Here is a 24,592-nt window from a genome sequence, read left to right as displayed (position 1 = left end):
GTTGGTTTAGCTGCAACAGCTTTTTTGCTAACTGACCAGGTATCTGTGGCTGATTTGGTTTACTTTTGTTTGTCTGTGTATGGTTGCACTGTGGGTTTCTGACTGATGTAAGGCTGCAGTATGTAGAAATACAGACCTGGTTTAATAAGAGGCTTTGAAAAATGGAGATGTAGAATCATAGAATGGTTTGGGAAAGGCAAGAGGGGGAGAAGGCAGGTCTTAAACGTGTGTGGCTCCTAGAGTGAGAAAGAAGCCATCAAGTGAATGTCATATTTCTCCAAAGGACTCTAGCAGCCCTAGACCAGAATGAAACTGTCAAGTTTAACACCCAGATGAGCACTGGAAGGAAGAATGTAACACCAGGAAAAGGGATAGAATATAAGAAATAATTATATAACAATTTAAACTGCATTATTATTGATACTTTTTCACACATAGGTATTCTTTATTCTTCTGCAATACCTAAATCTGGAATAAAAATTATTTTTATTAGATTGGTAAGATTATGGTTATACTTAATACATTATTTTTTTCATAAGTATCTAAGTATGTAAACTGTGCTTTCTCTTTGCCCGTAAACAAGGTTTTGAGTGTATCATGGCTTTATGCAAACACCTCTCAGGTATGGCTGCTGCTTCCCTGAAGCACAGTTTCTGTAACTCTAGAAGGTGTTTGAGGTGTGTGTGCTCCTCTGCAGGAGGCCAATATTTAGGATTTTTAAATGCACACAACCCCCTCTTTTTTTATGATGAAGCCACAGTCAATACATTGAGAGTGTTTCCCCACTTGAAAAGATATTTTTACAAGAACAAAAAGACAGTTTCTTTTGTATACAAAAAAAGAAATAGGCTTATGTGCAGGAGTGAAGGATCTTAAATAAAACATTGTCCTTTTTTCTATTTTGGTACAACTGGGAAAATCAATTTCTGGTTCTTCAACTGCGAAGAGAGATCAAAAGGAAAAACTGACAATCTAAACAAAGGGCAAGGTGATATGGGCTGCTTGCACTCCTGTTCCCTGGTGTGCTTCATACAGGCACTTTTCCAAGCAGAATATATTTACTGAAGAATCAAGGGTATTTTTTTTTTTTCCTCTGAATCAACAGTGTTGGGAGTATAAGTGACCTGAATATAAAAGTAAAAAAAAAAAAAAAACCACAAAAAAAAACCTACTTAATTTTGTGGAGTTCTTTGCTGCTAATGTAGGCAACAGTTCTCAGATGTTATGTTTGAAAGAATTGTCATTGATTTTAGTTCACTAGAACTGGCCAAAAGTATCCTTTTTTTTAAAGCATGTTATGTAATGGGACCTGGGGCTCGTGGTGGACAGGAGGATGAGCATGAGCCAGCAAGGTGCCCTTGCAGCCAAGAAGGCCAATAGCATCCTGGGGTGCATTAGAAAAGGTGTGGTTAGTTGGTCAATAGAGGTTCTCCTCCCCCTCTATTCTGCCTTGGTGAGGCTGCATCTGGAGTATTGTGTCCAGTTCTGGGCTCCTCCGTTCTGGAAGGACAGGGAACTGCTTTAAAGAGTCCAGGGCAGAGCCCCAAAGGTGATGAAGGGAGTGGAACATCTCCCTTATGAGGAAAGGCTGAGGGAGCTGGGTCTCTTTAGCTTGGAAAAGAGGAGACTGAGGGGCTATCTAATCAATGTTTACAAATATGTTAAGGGCGAGTGTCAGGAGGACAGAGCCAGGCTTTGTTCAGTGATGAGTCTCCTTGGCTGGAGACATTCAAAACCCGCCTGACACCTTCCTGTGTGATGTGCTCTAGGTGATCCTGCTCTAGCAGAGGGGTTGGACTAGATGATCTTTCAAGGTTCAGTGATTCTGTGATTCTGTAATGCAAGAGAAAAATATTTAGTCCTACGTAGAGTTAGAGTACTTTTAGTCTTGCTGAAATGCCTTGCTGGTTAAGTATTTGAGTCTTCATATAAAAACTAATTTCGGTCAGTGTGGAGGGGAACTTTCTAGAGATTTGCTTTTCTGCATTTTTTTTTTTTTTAGCTTTCATAAATAAAACGTGATTTATTCTTGTAGGCTCATAATTACAAGAGGAGCTTAAAGTGTCAGCAGGAAAGAGAAGAGTGTGAAAACTTTAAATAAAACACACAAACAAAAAGCCAACCCCCCAAAAAACCCAACTTGGTGGACCTTTTAGGAAGTGTATTCATTATGTTCTGCATAAACATAAAAAGTTGAAAATAATTACAAAAGTATTTGACTTCCATGTATTTTCACTTTTTGGAGAGAATTCTGCAGGCATCTCTTTTGTAGCCACACTCAATGGATACTTTAAGTATAAAAAAAAAACAACAGGCTGCATCTGACTGGAGGTGCATCTTTGCAGGAAAATATCTTTGTTGTTTTGTATCCGTATGTTTGGGTCTTTACCCGTGCAGGCAGAATGCAGTTACATTTGGGCCTCTGTGCTTTGGTGTGTCTTGGTGCAGCAGAGATGCAAATCACTTATCTACAGAATGCTCATTTCAAATACAGATGGTCTGAAGTTTCAAAAGCAGCAATTGTAACTGGCAGCTCTGGGGTGTTTTGGAGAGTCTGGTGTTTTCAGGGAAGGATGCTCTGTGCCGTAGCATTTGAAACGCAGAACCTTTAGAAAGTGCTTCCAAATGACTGTCACAAATGAGTAGCGATTTATAAAGTTCATGCCTGTGATTTTTGATCAAGCCTTCTGCAAGTACTGAAAAGCTTCAGGACCACCTCCCTCAAGTCAAGTGTGTCCAATGAAAGCTTTCAAAGCAAATCCACTGATTTTAGACCTTAAACTTGTGTGCCTGGATAATAGCTTTGCAAAGCTGATGTCGCTATTACATAAGCAATAAAAATCTCTGTGCTTGATCTACATAGATTTTGAGCCACTGTCAACTACCTGCAGCCTCTTTATTGTGGAGTTAAATCTCAGCTGATGACAAATAGTCTTCTGAATTAGGTGAGTAATAAAGAAGCCACATAGAGAAATCATGATAATAGTAATTATGTGCTTGGTTTCTGGAGTATTGTGTCCAGTTCTGGGGTCCCCAGTTCAAGAGGGACAGGGATTTACTTGAAAGAGTCCAACTGAGGCCATGAGGATGATGAAGGGACTGGAACACTTGTCTTATGTGGAAAGACTGAGAGACCTTGGGCTATTAAGTCTAGAGAAGACAAGACTGAGAAGGGATCTTATTAATGTATATGAATATCTGAAGGGAGGGTGTCAAGAAGGAGGGGCCAGTCTTTTCTGTCATGCCCTTTGATAGGACAATGGATGCAAAATAGAACACTGGAAGTTCCATCATAATATGAGGAAAATCTTTGTTACAGTGTTATGGAGCACTGGAATGGGCTGCCCAGAGAGGTTGTGGAGTCTCCTTCCCTGGAGACTTTCAAGACCCATATGGATGCATTTCTGTGTGACCTGCCCTAAATTCTGTGGTGGTCCTGCTCTGGCAGGGGGTTGGACTCAATGATCTCCAGAGGTCCCTTCCAACCTCTAAAATTCTGTGATTCTGCAATTCTTTTGTTGTCTCTTCACTTCATTGATTGTGTAACTGGATAGTTCCTGGGAGGTGTTGACAGAAAACTGCCAAATCTACCTGCTCAGTGTGCCATGTCATGGCAGTGGTATTGTGGTACTTTATCACTTTGCTTCTTGGACAGGAGAGCAGAAGTTCGCTGTAGCTCTCTGCTGAAAGGAATCCACTTTTAATTTTCAATTTGATTTGTTGCCCTGTTTCTTCTTTGGTTAGGTTGGGAGAGATGAGAGCTTTATGAAAAACTTATTGCATGGAGCACACACGACTAATATGGGTGGCCAAGGTCAGAGCCTCAGATGTCTTGTTGTCTCTATCAACACCCTTTCTGTACTGCTGGCTGAGGCATTTCTCCAGAGCTGCACTGCACAGAGCTACGAAACAACCCACTCCTAGGGGAAATTAATTTATTTCACAAGATGGTTCAGGTTCATCAGTGATGTTCTTCTCTTGCTGCCAGGTCCCTTGTCTCTCTGCAGCTTCTCTAAGTTACAAGCACATTGATAGTGCTGTGCCCTGGGGATGAGGGACCTTTATGCTTAGTTCTGTCTTCTGATTTGTGGTGCCATGCAGGGTGGCTTGAAGGATGAAGCATTTCATTTTAGTCAGGTCATTTTTCTATGACATACTGGGGTTTTGTTTAACTCCGTTTGCCTTCTAAAAACGTTTCCCTATGCTGGAAACCCAGGAAATGGTTGAAATTCCAACTTTGCTGCAGGCTGCAAGTGAGTTGGAGAAAACATCAATTTAGTTGCTGCTGCTTGAAAATTCCTTAAGCAAATGCAGGGTTGGTTCTGCAGAAGGCAACTGAGATACTGTGAGAAAAGCAGTTTGGTGTTAGCCAATGGAAAGAAAAGACATGATCATAGATGTTCATTTTCAGATCACTGGTAATAAAATAAAAGAAAATGACTGTGTATGTTAACTGATTTCATTTCTCATGTATTCAATATGTTTGGCTTTAAAACTCTAGTCCAGACGCTGTGCATCTGATTAACTTTGAAGGAAAATCTATTAATATCAGAACATCTACACTAGTGACAAATTTGAAAACCAGTCTTTCCTTGTGAAACAATGCAATTTGTATACATGAAGGAGAAAAAAACAGATTGTGTAAAAGGATGTGCCAAACAGGAAAATAAGGAGCAGATTAGATTCCTGTGAGTTTGTTTAGGACACATGCTGGAGAGAATATTTCTTGGGGGAAAAAATTGCACAGCAATGAGTTTGGCTGATAATTACTTTTATATCCTTAATTTAAATGAAATCAATGATTGCTTATAAAAATATCACTTCAGGATAAATGAGAGACAGTTTTAGTTAGTAATTTAGCAGATAAAATGCTGTTTTTCAGTATTTGTTGGGAGATAAAGCACTGAGGTTTATAATGTCACTGATACATAAAAGTAACTTTTGTCCTCCTTTGAGTTCTTCAGCCACTGAGATTGTATTTATGCTTAGGACTGTATTAACAACCAAAAAGAGGGTTACTGATTCCAGCTTTGCTCTGTAAGCAGACAACACAGGATTTGAATTCTTTTTCCTCTGTCTCCAGTCAGATAATTCATTACAGTAGGACTCTTGGGAGACAAGTGTGAAGATGTGTATCCAGGGAGAATCAGATCATAAATTCAGCTCTTAAAATTACCTTGTAGGATACACACAGGGGTTTATGGGGTAGGTAAAACTTGAAATATGACACACAGTTGTTTCTTTGTATAGCTTTAATCAGCTAATTAGTTACAGGCCTCTTAAAAGAGCTTCAGAAATACTTAAATCTATCCCCTGTTAATTGCTGAAAATGTGTACTTATGTAGGGTTACTTAGGACATTGTTCTCTTTCAGACTTCATCTGTTTTCTCCAGCAGAATGTAATATTTTTAGCTTAAATACACAGGGAATTTTTAAAAGCAATTCTGAAAGGGAAAAGGGACAAATGATTATGACAACCTGAGGTAGTGAATCCCATGAAATGGTTGAAACACTTTTCTTACAAGGAAGCATCTGTGGTGAGCTGTTCTGCACCCAGACTGCTGCCAAATATTTTCTACTAGTGTGTGTCTGTGTAATGTCCCATCTTGGATTGAAACATGTAGACCACGTTACAGATTCTTGAAAAAACTAAAGCAGATACCAGCATGAAATGTCCTATGGAATTCCAAGGAAAGAAAATGCAAGCAGTGGGCTGAGGGAGTTGACTCACCCTGGAACACAGATGTACACTTTGATTGCATCAACTGATATATAAATGTTTTTATATGTATCTCTTTCTTTCCTCAAAGAAAGATCCCAGTGCCAAGGCTCACTTTCCTATGTTTTCACAGCAACACCCTTACAAGCTTAGTGATTTAAAGCAGGTTGACTTTAATACAGAATGTCAGGTATTCTTAGTAACAGGAAGATTCCCACATCACTCAATAACAGGGAAGCTTTTTACAAAAGGAACTCCCCATTTCTCACCCTGTGACATCATGTCTAGACATCTTGTATGGATTTGACATTACCTGTTTATGACTGAGCAGTAACAGCAGTAACTGTGTCTGCTTTGATGCAGGCTGGTGAGATAGTTAGACCTCTGCTCTGGTAATATGTTGTAGAAGTGTACATTTTAGGAAAAGATCATTACTCTGGGAAGCAATGTTGTGGGGTGTTCTGTTCTCTTCTAACAATGTGTAAGTGTAGGTGTGTGTATGGGCATACAAATACACATACTATTTTGTAACACGTATCTTGATAGTCAGACCTATGAAGTTCTTGGATATGTGTCCTTGTCAAGTTCATTTAGGTTGTATTAGCACAAACTTAGTTGATAGGCCTGGTTTTGTTGGATATTTATTTATGCAGATGTTAGTCAAATTGAGCTCATTTTTAATAAAAATAAAAATGGAGAGTAACTTCCCCTCTCTTTTGTCCCTTCACTTACTGACATTTTATATGTTGTTATTGAAAGCATGCATATGCCATTCTAAGATTTTAGGTTAATTAAATCATTTTTGCTGGTAGATCTACTTATGTAGATACTTGTGGCTGGGTAGGAACAAAACTGTTCACAAATCCATGCAGTAGGTAAAGGTGAAGAGGATCAGAATCACGACACAAGTTGGGCTACACAGATCTTCATGCAAGCTGTTGTTATGAAGTTCCAGTTTCAGAAGAAACATCTCATTACGATTTTGAGGCATACACTGTGATTAATGGCAACATCCAAGAGCTACCAGGGATCAGTAAATGTGTGAATGGGGAAAAGGCTGAGGTAGTGTTTGAAGCTTCCTAGACGTCTGCAGACATTCCAAAGCTTAATTTCCTTCATGTCATTGCAACCATATGTATTTTTATGTATTTTATAGTGCCTAAAGATTAGAAAATAACTTTTAATTGTTATTTATGAATCACCATATGGCTGTCTGTGATTTTTGGCTTCTCGTGGAATGAGGAAAATGAAATTAATTGGAAATCACACTCAGAAACCTATTATTAGGTTGATAGAACTAACAGCTTGTCCAGTGTCCTCATGCAGAGCATGTTGTAGCTGCATATAACTAGCAACTCTTTATAAAGCCACAAAGAAAACTAAGGAGCAAAGCTGAGACAAGAAGAGAAGCTGAATGTCTTGGTCAGGAATAGTGGTTCAAGTACCCAGCTACTGGTTAAAATCAAGGAAATAAAGTGTATTTTGACAACTGCTTTACAGCATGATCTAAATCATTAGCATTTTCTTCTAGGTTCATGAATTGAAGGCTCATCTGAGGGGCTAAAAAACTGATAGCCCATTTTTTATTTTCATCTTCCTTAATAAGGCTAAGCAATAGAAACTTGCTCGTTTCACCCAACTAAGCTGTTGGAAAAGTGTGTCTGTTTTGTGCCTTGTGTTCAGTCAGTAATGGTAATGGTCTGTACCTCAAGGTTTTTTCTCTTAACCTCTTCTAATACACAGTGAGTCTTCTGAGCTGAATTTGCAAGGTTTGCATCATCTTGCTTCCACTAAGCAGTCAAAACTAAAGATTTAATACAATGCTATTAAAAAGAAGAAATCACCAAGATGAAAGACTGTAAAAATTACCAACCTATGAAAAGCACAGTGGGACTTTTTTTTTTTTTTCTTCTAATTTGTCCCTTATCTGGAACATTCCCTGAATTGCCTTTCTCCAAAGTTTTTGAAAAGCGTCTGCAGATGATGTGATATTAACAAAAATACCACAGAGCAAAAAAGAAATCTAGAAAAAAAATATCTAAAGGAAGTTATTTTTCTTAGAAAGCTGCATAATATTGACAGGGGTGCATTCTGAAGGGTTTTATGTTGAACGTCTTGGCAGAACACATTGGTGTGAAGGAAATGTAGGGGTTGGTTAACTTTATGGGGCTGTAAAAGGGACATTGTTCAGGTAAGAAAGATTTGATGCTTGGTCTTCTAAATGAATTTTTTTTTTTTGCCTTTGCATCTAAATTCACCAGTGCATCATTGATCCATGAGATGTTCTTTTTATGGACTAATTAAGTCTGAAAAATTAAATTAAATATTAAGACTCCTATAATGGACATCCTCATAACCTTTTTCCAGTATTAGATTATTTTGGCAATTGCTTCTATTTCACATATGTGATGAGTAAACAAAAATAAGAGTAGCGTGATAGTACATCTTCTCCCTTGTTAGCTGCATTGTGTATCACTGGTATTATCTGTCATTAGCTAATAAACAGATGAAAGTTAAATGCAGTAGGGTTGTTTATGAAAGGAAAAGCCAGGTACCATGAAAACAAACATCAGTAATCCTTACAAGGATTTTAAGCCAACTGTGCAGGAAAATATATCCAAGAATAAATATGCTTATTATTCTGGTTGCAGTCTTTCCATGTTTTAAATAGATAATTCTTCATTTATTTTGTATTCCTTTGTCTTGTCATCTTTAAGCCTTTATGTGGTGAGTTTTCTCTGCCTGTTTCAAACTGGGATAACTGTTTTCTAGATGTGAAGCTCTGGAAATGAATGAGCTTTTGCCCAGAAGTCTCCAGTTAGTTAACCTCCACTGAACAGGAATGAGACATCAGTACCAATTCCAATAGTTTTTTTCTTCTTGGTTTTTCTTTTCCCTCTGGATGACATTCATTGCTATGCCAGATGGCCAGAGCCATACCTGTTCATCACTGAAGTCCCACTTATATCTGCAAAATATCTTAAATGTCACATAGCCTCATGCAAGCCACCTCTTCCCACCCAGAATCTCTGTTACTACATTTTACTTCTCCATCTGGATTTTACACCTGCTCTCAGATGTCTGTTAGAAGCCACACTGGAAAAAAAAAAAATGAAAAAAAAAATCTAAGGGATATAAGGCTAAGAGGAAGAGCAGAATTGTTTAATGGTAGCTCCCTGGAAGGGAAATGTTAATTTTGCTAATGTGCAAATTTTCAGCTAAGAGCTGTTCAGTATTTTTTGCACTTGGGGTAAAAATGCAAACCATGGAAGAGCTTTTATGTTTGGAGCTTCATTAAGAAATTCTTCATAAAACATGTCAAAGCCCCACTCAAGGAAATATTTATGCATGCACTCAAATGCCAAGCTGGCACTAGAGGATGCTTAAACTGAAGCAGATAACTGCCTGTTTGATGAAAACATTGGTGGTGTGTTGCTGTAAATTACTGTAAAGAGGAGGAATGGCCACTACTGGTGTGATGTGGAGTACCCTGGGAGGAGGGAGGTCTCTGAGGCTGGGCTGTACATGCACATGTTCAGCTCTCAGGTCAGTTTGTCCTGGTATTTACAAGGTAGTCAGAGATGATGAAACTCTTTGAAGGGAATCAGTCCTGCCCGAGATTTGGCAAACTTGCAGAAATTGGATCTAGAGCTGCTCCAGCTTCAGATGCCTCCCCTCTAGTGCGTGGCCTGTTTCTCATGCTTTTGAAGGCTTTTGGTGGTGTGCCCAGACACCACTGTGTGGGGTGCTCCACATTTCTTTAAGCTTTGCCCTCCTTTTTAATGCTTATTTTTTAAAGATCTTGCCAGGCATCACAAAATATCTTCTAGTACAACTCTTTAATGCTTAACAGTGAATTCAGTAAAAACTAACGTGTGTTCCCTAGTTTCCATCTTTTCAACACTATAAACACATTTTTCAAAACCACCTCTGCAGTTCAATACTGGATGAAAGAACTAGAATCAGTCAGAGAAGATTTTGTCCTTTGTGGCTTTTGCATAATCACAAAGAATGAAATTTTGAAAGTCTTCCAGGGAAACAGGTGTGTGTATTGTTGCAGCTAGGGGCAAGAACAGTGTTTGTTCTTAATGACTGCTTGACTTCAACACTACAGATTGCATGAAACCTGTTCTCTGAATTGCATTAGAACAAATTGTGTTCTGGTCGTCAATTGATAATTTAGGACAGTTGAACTTCCTGAATCTGCTAACTTTTAAATATGTTTTAGTAAAAAAGAAACACCCCAACTTTGCCATGTATTTTGGCAAAGAAAATGTGAAATTCCTGTAAGCTTTAAAAGGTAAAGATGCAAACAAAATTGTTATTATAGTCATGTCACTATTACTTTTTAGTTTAGGGAATAGGGAAGAGTGGAGACAAATTACTTGTTAAAAGTCTGATAAAATATCAAGGTTTTGAGTGACAGAGGTTTTAGAAAGTAACTCTTGTGATGTATCCATGTATTTTATATTTATAAGGAAAACACCTACTAAAATTTTCTTGTCTTGGTGCTCTTCCACCAAATGAAGAACTTGTTTCTCTCCTGACTGAGTTTTCAAACTGTCTCTCCTCTTGAATATGTAAGTAAATATGACAAATAGTACTTTTTCTAAACTGTCATTTACAGAGGAAATCTACATTAAAAATGAGAACTTAGGTTGTAAAAAAGAAACTATTAAAGACTGGAAAATACCAGAAATAAGATATCCCGTGGAGTTTTAGCAGGCTCATACAATGAACAATTTTAATATGAGAACTATTTTTTGGCTCCCTGCCTTAATGTGCATATCTTTCCATGCATTATAGTGGTGCTGCTGGATCTTGTGAGGCTCTGTTTGCTGTATAAGTAATTTATCACGTTTAACTTAAGTATAGGAAGTGTGAATACTTGATTAGTTTTAATCTGAGAAGGTTTAAGAGTACGATATTAAGAGTGAGCTTTAGCTTAGCTGATTTTATCTAGCTCTACATTTTTTATCATTGGTGAATTGTGTAGTAATGGTTATGAAAGCAATTAATAACAGTAGTGACAGAATCAAGAGACTGACTTATTTATCATTATAGATTTTAATGAGGCTTATAATCTAGCAATAAATATACAATAGATTCAAAACATGGAGTTCTAAAAAGGATGATTTATTTAACTGTAATCCTAAACTAGTCTGAGAACCAAAGGTTGTAGAAACTGGGCATGTAAAATGCAATTCTTCTTGGTGTTACAGAGCAGAAGAATGAAAATAACAGAGAAAGAGGATTTAAATTAAAATTAATGGGAGGGGGAATCAATTGTTTAACTTCATTCTAAAGACCTTTAAGCACACCAATAGTTTGTAGGTGTGGGAGGCGTCTTCTTGAAAGCTACTTTTTCCCATCTCAATCTGCTTACTTGGCAGAGCGTGGGGGCTGTCTCAGATGCTGCATCCCTGGAGTTCTCAGAAGGGCTCTGCCTCTTTGGAGAGGTGGAGAGCTTGGAGCTGGTAGCAGATTCATATATCCCATCTAGCTCTTTCAGGAGTTTAGGAAGGAGGATGTGCTCAAAAAGTTCCGCTCATCAAGCACAGCTTAATGAGTTTAGGTAAAGAACAGTGACTAGCGGAGTTGTTGAAGCTAGTTAATATCTTCCTAGCTGTGCTGGGCTGGGGTTCTGTGCCTGCTACAGGATGGAGGAGTCTGGTTGATGCTGCAGCTTTTGAGGAAACAGCTCTCACGTGTTTAGAGACTCTGTTTATCTCACGTTTGGGTCAGTAAGGAGGCAATGCTTCTGGAAGATGTTGATTTTGGCATGTCCTCAGTTTGTCTTCATTGCCCTGCTCCCGTGACACTGGGCCACTTCCATTTCTGCTGCAATGTGTGCTAAGCCTGTCACAGGACAGATCAGTGCATCTTCCAGTGACACTTGGCTGCTGCTGCAGTACTTCTGGTGCTGCCAGGGTCCAGGGTTAGCCCTCCTGCAATCAATGCCCTAGACTGGGGTAAAAGTACAATAATGTAATACTGAGTCAGGTTCTGCATTTTTAAAGGAGGTCCAGACACTAATTAATTTTCATAGAGCCCCTGTGAGAAGCAGAACTACTGAAAGTCACTTGGTGAGACAGAAATGTGATTAGGATTTTGTGTGAGACCTCCTCCCTTTCAGTCCTGTGCTCTAATTCTGTAGAGTAGGATGCCTTGCCAAAGGAGTCCTGAGTACTATCTGATAGAAAATCCTTTGTTCAGAAGCAGGCAAGAGTGAGGCCCATTATCATGCAGTCTTACAGTCTGTTTTTTACAGGAGTTTATTTTTGAAAAGCTACAGCACATTTTAATGTAATTGTTAACACGCCTAATTTGCAATCACACAGTCATATCAATAATAATGGAAAGTTGTTCACAGGTAATAAATTAACATACCATATAACCAGCAGCACTATGGTTCTCAGTATATATTGTTTCATGATCAAGAATTCAGTAGTTAAATATACACAGCAGTGGGCTGTGAACAAGCTGTTCATTTTTGCTGCAAGCAGTACCAGTGGACCAAAGTAATCATAGCTTCCAAAAGCAGGACTCATTTTATTGATTTTAAATAGGCTTTCATTATAAAACTGACCCTATTACAATTGCAAGGAGCATCACTGCCTTTTGTATTTACAGCACTGGCTGAAAGGAAGGAGATGAAACCTTGAATGCAATGTAGAGGATGCCTGTCCCTCAGAGTGTTCCATTGTTTTCTGCCAAAACATCTGAATTTATTTAAAAGAACAGTACTCCAGTTCTATTTTTCCCTATGTGCTTAGATTTTTTTTTTTTTTTAAGAAATGTGGTTAGACCTAACTACAGTTGTGAAATTTTAAACTCCAAGGGCTTTTGTGAGGAATAAAGGTCTAGCTTGTTTATTGGCATCTGACTTAGGAATTTGCTCCATTTCTTGCAAAAGACTCTTTAAAAATATTCATGTCTCTTCTTCTGTAGATTAGTGTAAAAAAGACAAATATGAGATCCAGAGAATAAACTGTTTGGTCTGAGATATTAATGTATTCAAGTTATAATTAGCTAAGAACACATGCTGTTACCAGAAATGCATCATTAATCTACATCTAGCAGTTTGTGGCTGTTTGCTGCTAAATTAATGACACTTACAAGCAGTCTTTTTAAAATTCTTATTACTGTTTTGAATGATAAAGAAAATTTTACATCTGTCACCAAAAAAATCTATGCCCACTTAAGAAGCAGGCTGTTTCTTTTCTGGGTTTGGCTTTTGGATTTGGGTTTAGTTTTTTTATTTACACAAAGGCTTGTCAGTCAATGGACATAAACAGAAGTTCATTGAAGCCTTAATTACCCTGTAGAGTGCAGCTGGAAATGTTGCAGTATACTGCATTGTGCTGTGAAGACATGTTGCATGTGTTGGGTTCTCCTCAAATCCAGTATTTATGATTACACAGCCCATTTTTCCTGGGTTACTTCAGCAGTTTGGAAGGGTGCTAATGGAAACTAATTAGAGCTTTTTGTTTTTAATGGGATTAATACTGACTTTGCATACTGCTTTTTAGATTATTTATTTATTTATTATTAGATCTGACAAGGGAAGGTGAGTTACTTCACATATTCCAGCTAAAACCACATTTTTCTTTGTGATAGTCTTTCATAATGTAATCTGGGAATTCAGGGAGGAGACAGCATACCAACTTTGTGTGAGCATTTCTAGAAATCAACTCTTTAAATAAAATAGTTATGTAAGTAGTGAATCAACTTCAGAAGTGCTGAATGATCAAGTTTAGTTACTGTAAAATAAGATCTGGCTGGTTTACTTCATTTTACAAGGCTTGGGCAAATAACTATTGAATTAAATTTTTTCCTGTTGGTTTCCCCCAGGGCAAGAGGAACCTGCTGTGCTGTGCTCTGCTGAGCTGCTATATTGATTAGTTCTTCAGGATAATCTTTACATGGTTATGCTTATTTTCTAGTGTGTTTGTTTAAGTTTTTGACATTGTTTTTTCTGAATTTCTGTTTTACTCTATTGCCTTGATAGTCCTCTGGTGGGTTGTAAAAATGTGCACGTTAATTCCTTGCTCTGACTTCATTTGTTGCAGCCAAATGAAGATAATCAGCTCTTGTGTAGTGTGCTGGTTAGGAGAGAGGTTAATGATCACACTCATGTTATTGATAACACATATCACTGATAATCAAAACTCACGTTGTCAGTATGGCTGACACCTAAAACTGATCTAATAGTTGCTTGAGGCATCTATTAACAATACTAGATTAGATTCTTTATCACAGCAGCTACTGTGATTTTCAGAGATTGCTGCTGCAGGTTGGAAAGTGATTTATAGTTTTAATTCATCTTAATAATTTCTGTGCTTAGGAAACACTTGATATAAAACTTTTTGTTGCATTTAAATTTCCTTCTTATCTGCCTGGCAGTGGTATGAATAATAGGGAGCCCAGAACATGAATATATTGGAATGCATGAAGTATTTTCAAGGAGACTGCTTCTAAGGTTCAGAATGATGCATGTCAAAGGTTACTGAGTGGATAAACACGTGGAGAGATTTTGTGTTGAGAAGCTTGGGAATGAGGCATCTCTTAGCACAGTACTGCCAATAGCTATATTGAAAATGCCTTTCTGTCTTAATGCAGGAAATAGAATATTTATTTCATTGTATTTATCCTATCCTAACATCCAACTTTTTTTCTAGTCACTGAAATTCCTTGTACTGGAACTTTGAAATGATGCTGTGTCAGGGCTGGTCTGCACCACATGTTGCCTCACCTCCAGCCTTGGGCTTAATAACCAGTTAAATATCTTTATATAGCATGAGCTAGAAAGCCTGGGTTTGTTTGAATGAAAGGATCCACACCCTCTGTGCCACTTACACAGTGAATCTGTCAATTTAACAACAACTACTCGGGTTTTCTTGCATACTCGCATAGAATATTATGATTTGAGGTGTGACCTAATCCAAACATCACTGAAATCAAATATTTCCACAGACTTCAGACGGAATTGACTCAATCACAAAAGGATAGTAACATTAGCCTTTTCTAGGCACAGCTTAATGATATATTAATATTAGGATCTCAGACTTTGCAGAATACCTTGTAGAATTGTGATAAATGCACAAAAAGACAGTATTCAGTATTAATAACCATCTTACAGGTACCTGGCAGGTCTGAAGAAGCTTCAAGAAGCTGTTATGCTCCATGGAGCTGTAGAAATCATGAGTGATGTTTTTGGTTGGTTGGGGTTTTGGGTTTTTTTTGTGTTTTGGTTTGGTTTTTTCCCCTTCCCCCCCTTTTTTTACTCTGTGTGTCAGGATTGCTTCTGTTGGAAACGTAGGTGTTGGTGCAATTACTTTTGTCACTGTGTCTTGCTGCACTTTCTTGTTACTAAGATACTGTTGCCCTCATAATGTCCAAGACTCAAGTGATGCCTCACAACCAGATGAACATGTTTTCACAGCTAATGCCCTTGGGCTACACTTACCTTCCCTTTGGAGATGGGGATTTCTAGGACCACATTCATAGCTTTGCTTACATGTGTTCAGAGCAAGGGATGGAATTTATCTCCTCAATGAGCCTTTGTTTGCTGTGCATTCAAGACAAACTATGATCTGATTCATGTTTTAAAAACTGTGCCAGAGTGTAAGCTGTCAAACTGCATGCTCATTATATGACTTGTTGTGCAGGCCATGGAGCATTAATATCATGCTTTTGAGCTAAGTAACAACATAATTGTCTAGCAAATAAGTAGTGTGAATTTATCCTTGAGTTCCAAGAATAATTTTATTCTTTTTTTTTTCAGGGTTGCTTTATAAAAATGCTGAGTTGACTCTTGTTTTGTCACTCACTAGTTAAGAACAAGTTCTTATTGTCTTTCTCAAGAGTTTAACTCAGAAATTAATTTCAAACTCACACTAACAAGCTTGATCAATGACAGAATAGCAATGTATTTTTCTTTCACAGAGGCAAAGGAGATCGTTCTGAAGGCACAGATTCTGGCTGGAGGGAGAGGGAAAGGTGTTTTCAATAGTGGATTGAAAGGAGGAGTTCATCTAACTAAGGAGTAAGTCTTGAAAATTGAAAAAGCATAAATAAATGGCTTCTGTTGTAATATTTAATCCGTTTACAACAGCTATGTGGTTGTTTATTTTCATATCTTACAGTAAACTAACCTTTTTCCATTGCAGCCCTAAGATTGTTGAACAGCTTGCTAAACAGATGATTGGGTACAATCTGTCAACAAAGCAAACTCCAAAGGATGGTGTGACAGTTAAGAAGGTAAGACTTTTGCCTCTTGGAAGTTGAGGACTGTGGTCAGCTGCAATTTAGCATTAATATGCTGGGATGTATGATATAGATTTATTTTTTTCCATTCCTTTTCCTGTGCCTGATTGGTTGCAGCTAATTGAGGAAAGATAAGAAGTTACTTTTTATTTCTTTGAGTGTATGTATTTTGTCTACCAGTTGTCTACCACAGCCTAGTGGTGGAAAAATAAATTCATTTTTGCTATCTGTCTTGAAAGGAATCCTTTGTCATAGCTTCATCCTTCAACAAATGCATGCTAGATGCTAGCATAACAGGATGTACATAGTTACTGATGCTCTGCTTAGAGAAGTAATACATACATGGTTACCTGTAGTAATAATATTATCCATATTTCATCATAATCAGCTTTGGGCAGCTGTTAGTAAAGGTAATGACAGATAACTTTGCGTGAGAATGATACTAATTTAAAAAACAAACAAACAAAAAGGTGTCTAAAAGGAGATTCTTCCTAACTTGTTGTAGATCCAAGGTAAAATGCAGTGATGGAAGTGGCTCAGCAAATATGTGCTAGTTCAGTTACCTATGATGATGCCTAATGCAAGGTGCCAAGATTCTCTTCAGCATTAGAGGTCTGGCCTAAATAAGAGAAGTACAGATAACTCCTCAGCAAGATGCTCCTTTACCTAAGTAAAATTGTGTAAATCAGGAGATCCTAGCAAATGCCTGTATATTTTTTATCTCTTGCTTTGTTTTACTGAGCAAGGATCTTCATGCAGGTATGTAATCAAGAGCTACACTGTATTACTGTATTTGATGCCAGGAGGTAATTTGGCATAAGCTGAAAAGAACTGCCATTCAATTTTAATATCTTGTGAGCAGCTTGGTATATTAGCATAGAAGGGGAGCACCTGTCTGGAAAGATTCTGTCTAATGAGGGCTGGAGGAAGGTGCTCAGGCAGCTCTTCTCTTGGGGAGCAAGGAGAACAGATTACCATCACTTCTCATAGTTGTTAAAAAGAAGTATGAGACATTAAAAAGAAGGACCAGTATTACCATTAAGGCACATCTGTCAGAGAACCTGATAAAAACAAGGATATAAAAAAAGATGTAAATTTCCTATATTAAGACACTCTGCTTTGAAAAATTTGCATCATAAATGCAGCTTTCTTTTATAAATCCTGTTGGTTTTTTTCTTTAGCCCTAGTTGATGTATTTTTAACACATCAATACAGGAAATGTCACTCTTCTCTCTGAGTGCAAGTCTGCCCATTCATATAGTGTCAAGTCAGGGAGTGGAAGTCACAAAACTTTTGCATGCATTTGTAAGGAAGGAATAAAAGATGGAAATTTTCTGCAATTAGAAATAATTATGGAGCAGCAAGTGGAGTTCTCAGCTTGTGCACCTGTTACAGAATTTAAAGCATGTTTGTGCTTCTTTAGATTGATGTTCCTTAAATAAATAGCAGTTTCCTCAGTTCCCTTGTAACTTGGAAGCTATTTTGTGGGTTTACATAAAATCCTCTTACGACAGCTTGGAATTTGGAGGGCCTGTTTATCTGAAAAGACAGTCATCTCTTATCATGACAACCTGAGAATTTGCTACCTGTGTTTTCTCTCCAAGCAATAACAGAATTAACATTTTGAATATTTGATTCAGTATGTGACTGAGAGCTTTTATAGTTATCCTCATGAAATTAGATGTGTGACTTAACCTTTTAGGTAATGACTTATTTTTAAGAAGGACAGGAGAAAGTTTTAAATAAAATTATATTTTTCCCCAGGACTTTTCAAATATAAACCTGATGTGATAAACAGATAATGATGCTTCACATTCTTTGTCATAAGCAAAACAGAAAAAAAAACATGAGAAAAATCAACTGTCTGTGGATTCAATTTCACTCTTCTTAACTGCTCATTAATGTGTTTTCTTTAGCTTTTTCATGTGAATGAGGGGTAGATTTTAAAAAATAATATTTAAAGAATTTGAACACCAACTTCCCTGGCTTTGCTCTGCATCAAGAAAGGAGGATGGTGAAGGAAATTAATTGGTTTTTGTTAGGAGATGTGAGAGACTTTACACAGGCTGAAAATTTTTACTCTACAAATTACTCTACAAATGAGTAGACAAATCTGTGAATTAAGACAGAGAAGTATTTGACAATGTTGAAGTGGTTAATTAGCAATATTGAGGACAATGACTCAGGTTGGAAGTACTGGCTGAAAAGATACATAATTAAATAATGTGAGTTCCACCTGCTGTGCTTGCAAATATATTCTTCAAGACTTGTTGAGTGGATTCCCATCCTATAGCCTGGCCCTGATACTGAGCACTCTAAGAACTGAAAAGCTCGGGCACAATGCAGTAGGACCAGCTGGTTTTATTTGACCTCTGCCTAAAGCAATTGACCCACATTTTTCAGATACATTGATACAGAACATGTAAGAAGGTGAAAACATGCATGCAGGTAAAAAGACTAACAGCAAATCAAGGATCCTTTCTGTAGCTTTGCTTGCTTGTTTTGCCAATCTTGGCAGGTAGATGAGCTATGTTCTTGAAGCTGGCTGTTAGCATCTCTTTATAGTAGCCTAAATTAAGCAGATGCTTTAAAGTAGTACAGTAGTTTCCTGCATTCTAGGTTGTCTCCTTCATCCTAGTTTTCTTCAGCTGCTTTTCGACAGTCACTTACTTGAGCTGTGCCTTTACATCAACTCCTGTTCCGTGAATAAAGTGAGGTAAAGGTAGAAGGAAACAAAATTACTATAAAGAAAGCTACTTCCTAATCAAAAGCCCTAGAAAGAGATAGCTTCTTTCCTTCCATTCTGAGCACAGAGGGCTTTATTTAATTCCTTCTCTCTTACTTTTTTTCCTGTTCTCTGAAGATGTACAGCCTGGCAGAAGGTAAGTACATTCTTTCTTATGTACTCCAGAGTAGAATGTCAAAAAAGCGACTTGGGTGAAAGTAATAGTGCATCTTTCTTCTTTATGGTCTTTGAACTATGAAAACCCTGGGAATACTTATTTGATGGAACACATCTTGCCAGGTAGGCAGAGGTTTAAGACTACAGGTGTATAAATGCCTCTTGGATCTCAGGAGTTTGAACTGCTGACTGATAGAATGAATTTCACTGGATGTTTCATTCGGAGAAGTAATCCTTGTCTACAGCCGTTGTTCAAAACTGTTGCTTTATAAACAGGGCAGGTTAGAAAGACATTGCAACTTAATCCTTTTAAATTATATTAATCTTAGGGAAGTGATTTTCCTGATTTCTTCTACTTCCTTTGAAGGATAGGAAGTACTAGGTCTGTTAAGGCCCAGTGTAGTTGATTGCCAGAAGGAGAAGTTATCATGCTAATTGGATTGCAGAGCTGGCTGCTCAACTAACTCCCAGGTTGAAAACCAAAATTGTTGTCCAGAGCAGAACTGCAGTCTTTGCACATGAGATTATTGCACCTGTTAGGATCATAAGGAGCAGTTAGTCATGGTTATATGCAGATTTTCTTTTTTAAGAGTAAGAACGTTTCTCCGGTTAAATGGACCGATCAGACCTGTTGCTGTATTTTTCTTTCTTCCCTCTATTCATTTTTTAGGTGATGGTTGCAGAAGCACTGAATATTTCCAGGGAAACATACTTTGCAATTTTGATGGACAGAGCCTGCAATGGACCTGTTATGGTTGGCAGTCCACAGGGTGGTGTTGACATAGAAGAAGTTGCAGTTACAAGCCCAGAACTTATCTTTAAGGTATTAGAGTAATACTTTAGACTGAAAACTTCCTGGGTCAGTTATCCAAAATCATGTTTTTCCCCCTTTCTCCTTCCATTTTTCCTTCTTCCATGTGTCGAAAGAAAACAATAAGAACCATAAAAATTATGTTTCCCCAAACTGGGAATCACACCTGTCACCTAGTAGATAAATGAAGTGTGAAGCTTGTTTAGTATCTGATTTTGTTAGGTTTTTTTGTCTCCAGCCCCACTGAGAAAAAGAGCTTAAATCCGCTGTTACATGATATGTAAAGCGTAACATCTGAAATGTTTTATGAGTGGGTTTCACTTTTAGGAAGGTGCAGTTTTTTCCCAGCTGGATCAATGCCAATATGATGATTGCTTCTGGTTTTTTCTGACAGAGCTGTTAATTATTTCTTTGTACATGGAAGACTTTTGCATCTGAAATCCAACTGTTGTAATCACCTTCTTAATGATGACTACATTTAAGTATTTTTTTATTACTATGGCATGATAAGTAGACAAGTACTACTCTGGTAAAATAATTGATATAATCAAGAATAATTATTCCAAAAATTGTGAAAATATTTAATATGTATTTTAAAATTATATCAACTTCACAGTGTTACTGGGCAGTGACACCATTGCCTTGAAAATATTCCAGAAGATGTCATAAAAATTATCAGACTCGATATTCATCAACGCCATCTGTAGAGTAATTAAAAGTGAAAACTGCTGTCACATTGTCTTGTCAGCATGCCACCCTGAAGAATTATATATTTTTTGAAGGCTTGTTCCATAGCTGGTGTGGTAATTATAACATACCCTATAGGCAGCTGCTATAGCCTCAGTCTCAGAGAACTTTGGCAAACAGCCATGCTTTAATTACCAGTTTGCAAATGTATACTAAATGTTTTCCTTTTGAAGTTATGAATCTCCATTCAGATGGAATATTGAGTTATATTTATGCATGTTACTGTTACAGGAGGAAATAGATATTTTTGAAGGCATAAAGGATCATCAGGCATTGCAGATGGCAAAAAATTTGGGATTTAAAGGACCTTTGCAACAGCAGGTAACTGAACTCTACTCCGTTGGTTTTTACTGAAGATATTTTAGCCAAGCTGTACAATAAATGCTTTCCAAAAAGATATGAAAGGCTAAGTGTTCATTAGAACAGGACTATTTTGATCTATTAAATACTCAGTTGCACCTATATAATTGTTTTCGGGCTTTAATTTTGAATAAGATCCTTATTGTTCCAAAATGAAAGTTCCTGGTATTTGAAGCAATTGATGACAACAAGCTGTTACCCCATGTGGGATTCTTTTGATTTCACTGGAATTCCATTGGAGCTCAGTGAATGACATGGGGAGAGCTTTTGGGAATATCTGACCCTTCACATGGGGAGGAGTAAGTGTGTCTCTCCCTGTGTGATTGAAGCCTTTTTTTTCTCTTTTTGATACTCAACTCAAACCAAAAGACTGCCAGCTTGTTGTCTTTTCAGTATCTCTTTTCTATATGTATTGAAATTCCATATTTTGTATAAATACGTAAGATATTTTACATTTATGAAATATTTTACAAATAAGAGAAAACTTGTGTAAGCTACTTTTGCCTCTTTTTTTCACGTAGTATCAAACTGTCATATTTGTAGAACTTCTTTATTTTTAATTCAACTATTTTAATTATTTTCTATCCCAACTGTGCAATTAACAAATGCATAATCATTAAGTTGATTAACACACATTTGAAGATTTAGCTGTATATCTAATGAGGAGGAATGACTGTGCAGAACCTTTCAACCCTTGAAGAGTTCTGGCACTTAATAACGAACAGCAATACATGGAGTTTCCAACAATACATTTCATTAATGCTGCAGTGAATGCATTTCTTTCCTTGTGCTATCAACTCAAAGGAATTTACTGAAGCAAAGGGATACAGTTTTTCTTCAGACAAATCCTAATATTTACTTATACATGCACTATTTCTAGAATGGAATGTATTGCTTTGCCTCAAAAAGGCTCAGAACTTGTAGTCTTAGAAGGAGAAATTTAAAAAGCTGCCTCATTCAGAGAGGTGCTGAAAGGTGGAAAAGCCCTTAATAAAAGTTAAGTGATTCTGTTGAACTCCTAAAATTACAGCAGTGAACTAGGGCAACAACTTCTTTTCAGGTTGCCCAGAATTAATGTGAGGTTGCACAGAGGGGCTCCCTTCACTGCTGGTAGCCTGAACATGTGGTTTGTCAACCAAAGTGTCTATGCTGAGGAAACTCCTGCCTTGGTGGGTGCAGCTTTATAACTGATAGGGGTTTTTTAAGTAAAAAACACTGAAAATGCTTCAGACTTTTGAGGAAGGAAGACTTCATAGGCTGCTTCCACACTGTAATTCTCTACAGGGTTTGAGATGTGTTGGTCCCCAAATTGCACACATCCTGGTCTGCACTGAGTGCAGGGAGACAGGAACATCCCTCACCATGTTCTTCTTGATGTAGTGCAGTTTTAGGGTTGAGTCTTTCCAATTGTAATGTTGAGGTTTTTTTCTTTCTTCCTTTTTTTTTTTTTCTTTTTTTTTTTTTTTTTTAATTCTCATTCTCTTTCCTTATCAGGAGAGATCCCAAATATTTTTGGTTTGTGTACTTCAGTGAACTGATCAGTGATCAAGGAACAAATTTGCATGGTTCTTTATTAGAGCGCTTTTTCATCTGCAAAATGATTTCAGCTAATAGGTGGTCACTGTGTAATGAACCAGAGGGAATTTTTTCATGCACATTCATGTTGCTGCTGTTCAAGTTGTTCTACTAATAGAAGAATCTTATAAGAACCAGAGACTTGGAAGTTAGTAGCCAGCCACAATACTTCTGGCCACAGAAAGAAGCATGGAGCTAGATGGTGAGGAACAATAAGGAACAAGTGAGAATATCTTGTAAACAAGCATGCTTCCAACATAATTTCTTCCAGAAAACATTTCAGAATGATACAGGAAGGAGAAACATATGTTATTTTCTAAAGGCACTAATATGCACATGCTGATTTATGGTTTCTGAATTTCAACTGATTAAAGTGAATGCAACTTAGATCCGAGCAGGTCAGAGAATACGTGGTTGTGAACTGTTAGGCACTTCTGAAATTAAACTTGTCATAATAATTGAGCTGTTTATTTTGTAGAAAATCTCAGTTCATGTAGTCTTTAAATGCACATTTACTAAATGTAATGCAGTATCATAATGCTTCATTATAGCTATTTTAGATACTATATACATGTGATTAAGAAAACAGAAATAAAAGCAGTAATTATCCAGAGCTAGTGTGCAATTTAATACATTAAAAATAATCAGTAATAGTTTACTTTTGCATTAACTTCTATTTTTCTGTGAATCACTTGATCAAATTTAGGCAGCAGATCAAATTAAGAAGCTGTATAACCTTTTCTTGAAAATTGATGCCACTCAGGTTGAAGTGAATCCCTTTGGTGAAACTCCAGAAGGGCAAGGTAAGAAACTGAAGGAAACAAATGAATGCATTATAATGCTATATTTATGCAAACTATACATTAAATTGCATAGAAGGCTGTAGCAGCAGCTTTGCATTAACTTCATCTTGTAATGTAATTTAAGCAACATTCATAAATATTCCCATGGCAGATTTTATATTTCAATCCCTTTTGTTATTTCAATCAAATCCTGGAAGTATTGACTTCTACATGTTATGCCTGGTGAGCTCTTCTGCTCTTCATACAAAGTCGAGTTTTCTTGGGTTTGTTTTGGGTTGTTAATGCTGCTGGAAGTACTGAGATTGTGAGGAAAAAACAACAACCCTGTTGTTTTATGTTTGTAAACATATGGGTAAGTTAAAACAAGTGCTTGACTCTGCAGTCTACTAGAGCACAGAGAAAATTCCAGCTGGAACTGACACTTGGCTACATCCTTTGGGAAGACAAAGGGTAATTGATCTGCTTCCACCATGAATATGGGGCTAAGAAACCTTTCCTTCCATTTGCCATTTTTGTCTTAGACAAAAAAGTGAAGAGGAACTAAAGATCACTTTAGTGTATTGAAACAGAGCGGGGCAGATCCAGGTGGATCATCACAGTTACCACCTCGAAGCTTCATGTCATGGCAGAACATTTTTACCATGTATTCATTTCCAGTGCCAATATTTTACAGTATTGATGCCCCCTCCTTTTTAATTTCTGGCCTTTGATCTAAATGGATAAAGATGAGAAGTTGTGGAGCTCAGGGGGAGCTGGCTGAGTATTGGTTCTCAAAGCCCATGGTTCACAAGCATTAGTGGCTTCCTAGGAAAGTCCCTACCCACAGTATCAGGTTGTGAGGTGAGAGAAGTCTTTGCATTGGGTTTCTTGAGTGTTCTTTGTCAATCTTTGCCAAGAAAGATCACTCCAGCTTTGCACCAACTTTATAAGATACACCTACAGATTAAAGTGGGTATTAAAAAATGAAAAGAAAAAGCTTTTACTCATTTTAACAGGCATTAAAATATGGCTGCTTAATTACTGTTCTGGAAACTTTTGGAAAAAGATCACTGCTAGGTCAGTTAAGAACATAAGTTTCTCATAGGAGTCAGTACCAACTGAAAAAATTAGCATTTTAAAAATACTTTTTATGTGCCCACAGCCAGTTTGTAAACTGCTTTTCACTAAAAATCCTTATTTTTGGCTCACTTGGTTGGGAATTCAAAAGCTGAATTGTGACTAGAAACTAGACAGTGTCTTCCAGTTGTCCAGCCTGATTTTTCCCTTTTTATTAGCAAACCAAATGCAAAAGCTTTGGCAGAAAATTGTCCACAGCTTAAAAGCAAAATTTTGCTGATAGAGAACTCTGAAAAGCTCTAAAAGATGTAAAATGAATTCTACCCTACATCATTAATGCATCTTGAAAG

General features: G+C 37.3%; 1 protein-coding gene across 1 annotated transcript in view; it reads left to right on the top strand.

Moving 5' to 3' along the window:
* The window catches only part of SUCLG2 (succinate-CoA ligase GDP-forming subunit beta), a 119,889-nt gene that overhangs the window by 38,525 nt on the left and 56,772 nt on the right, over positions 1–24,592 (top strand). The window contains exons 3-7 of the mRNA XM_051627586.1: positions 15,668–15,767; positions 15,892–15,982; positions 19,561–19,713; positions 20,680–20,769; positions 23,090–23,186. Of these exons, the coding sequence (XP_051483546.1) occupies positions 15,668–15,767; positions 15,892–15,982; positions 19,561–19,713; positions 20,680–20,769; positions 23,090–23,186 (531 nt within the window). The remainder of the gene's footprint in view (positions 1–15,667; positions 15,768–15,891; positions 15,983–19,560; positions 19,714–20,679; positions 20,770–23,089; positions 23,187–24,592) is intronic.

This window comes from Apus apus, chromosome 9 (genome assembly GCF_020740795.1).
Source record: "Apus apus isolate bApuApu2 chromosome 9, bApuApu2.pri.cur, whole genome shotgun sequence".
In the NCBI taxonomy this organism is placed as follows: domain Eukaryota; kingdom Metazoa; phylum Chordata; class Aves; order Apodiformes; family Apodidae; genus Apus; species Apus apus.
This window is presented reverse-complemented; position numbering and strand designations above follow the sequence as displayed.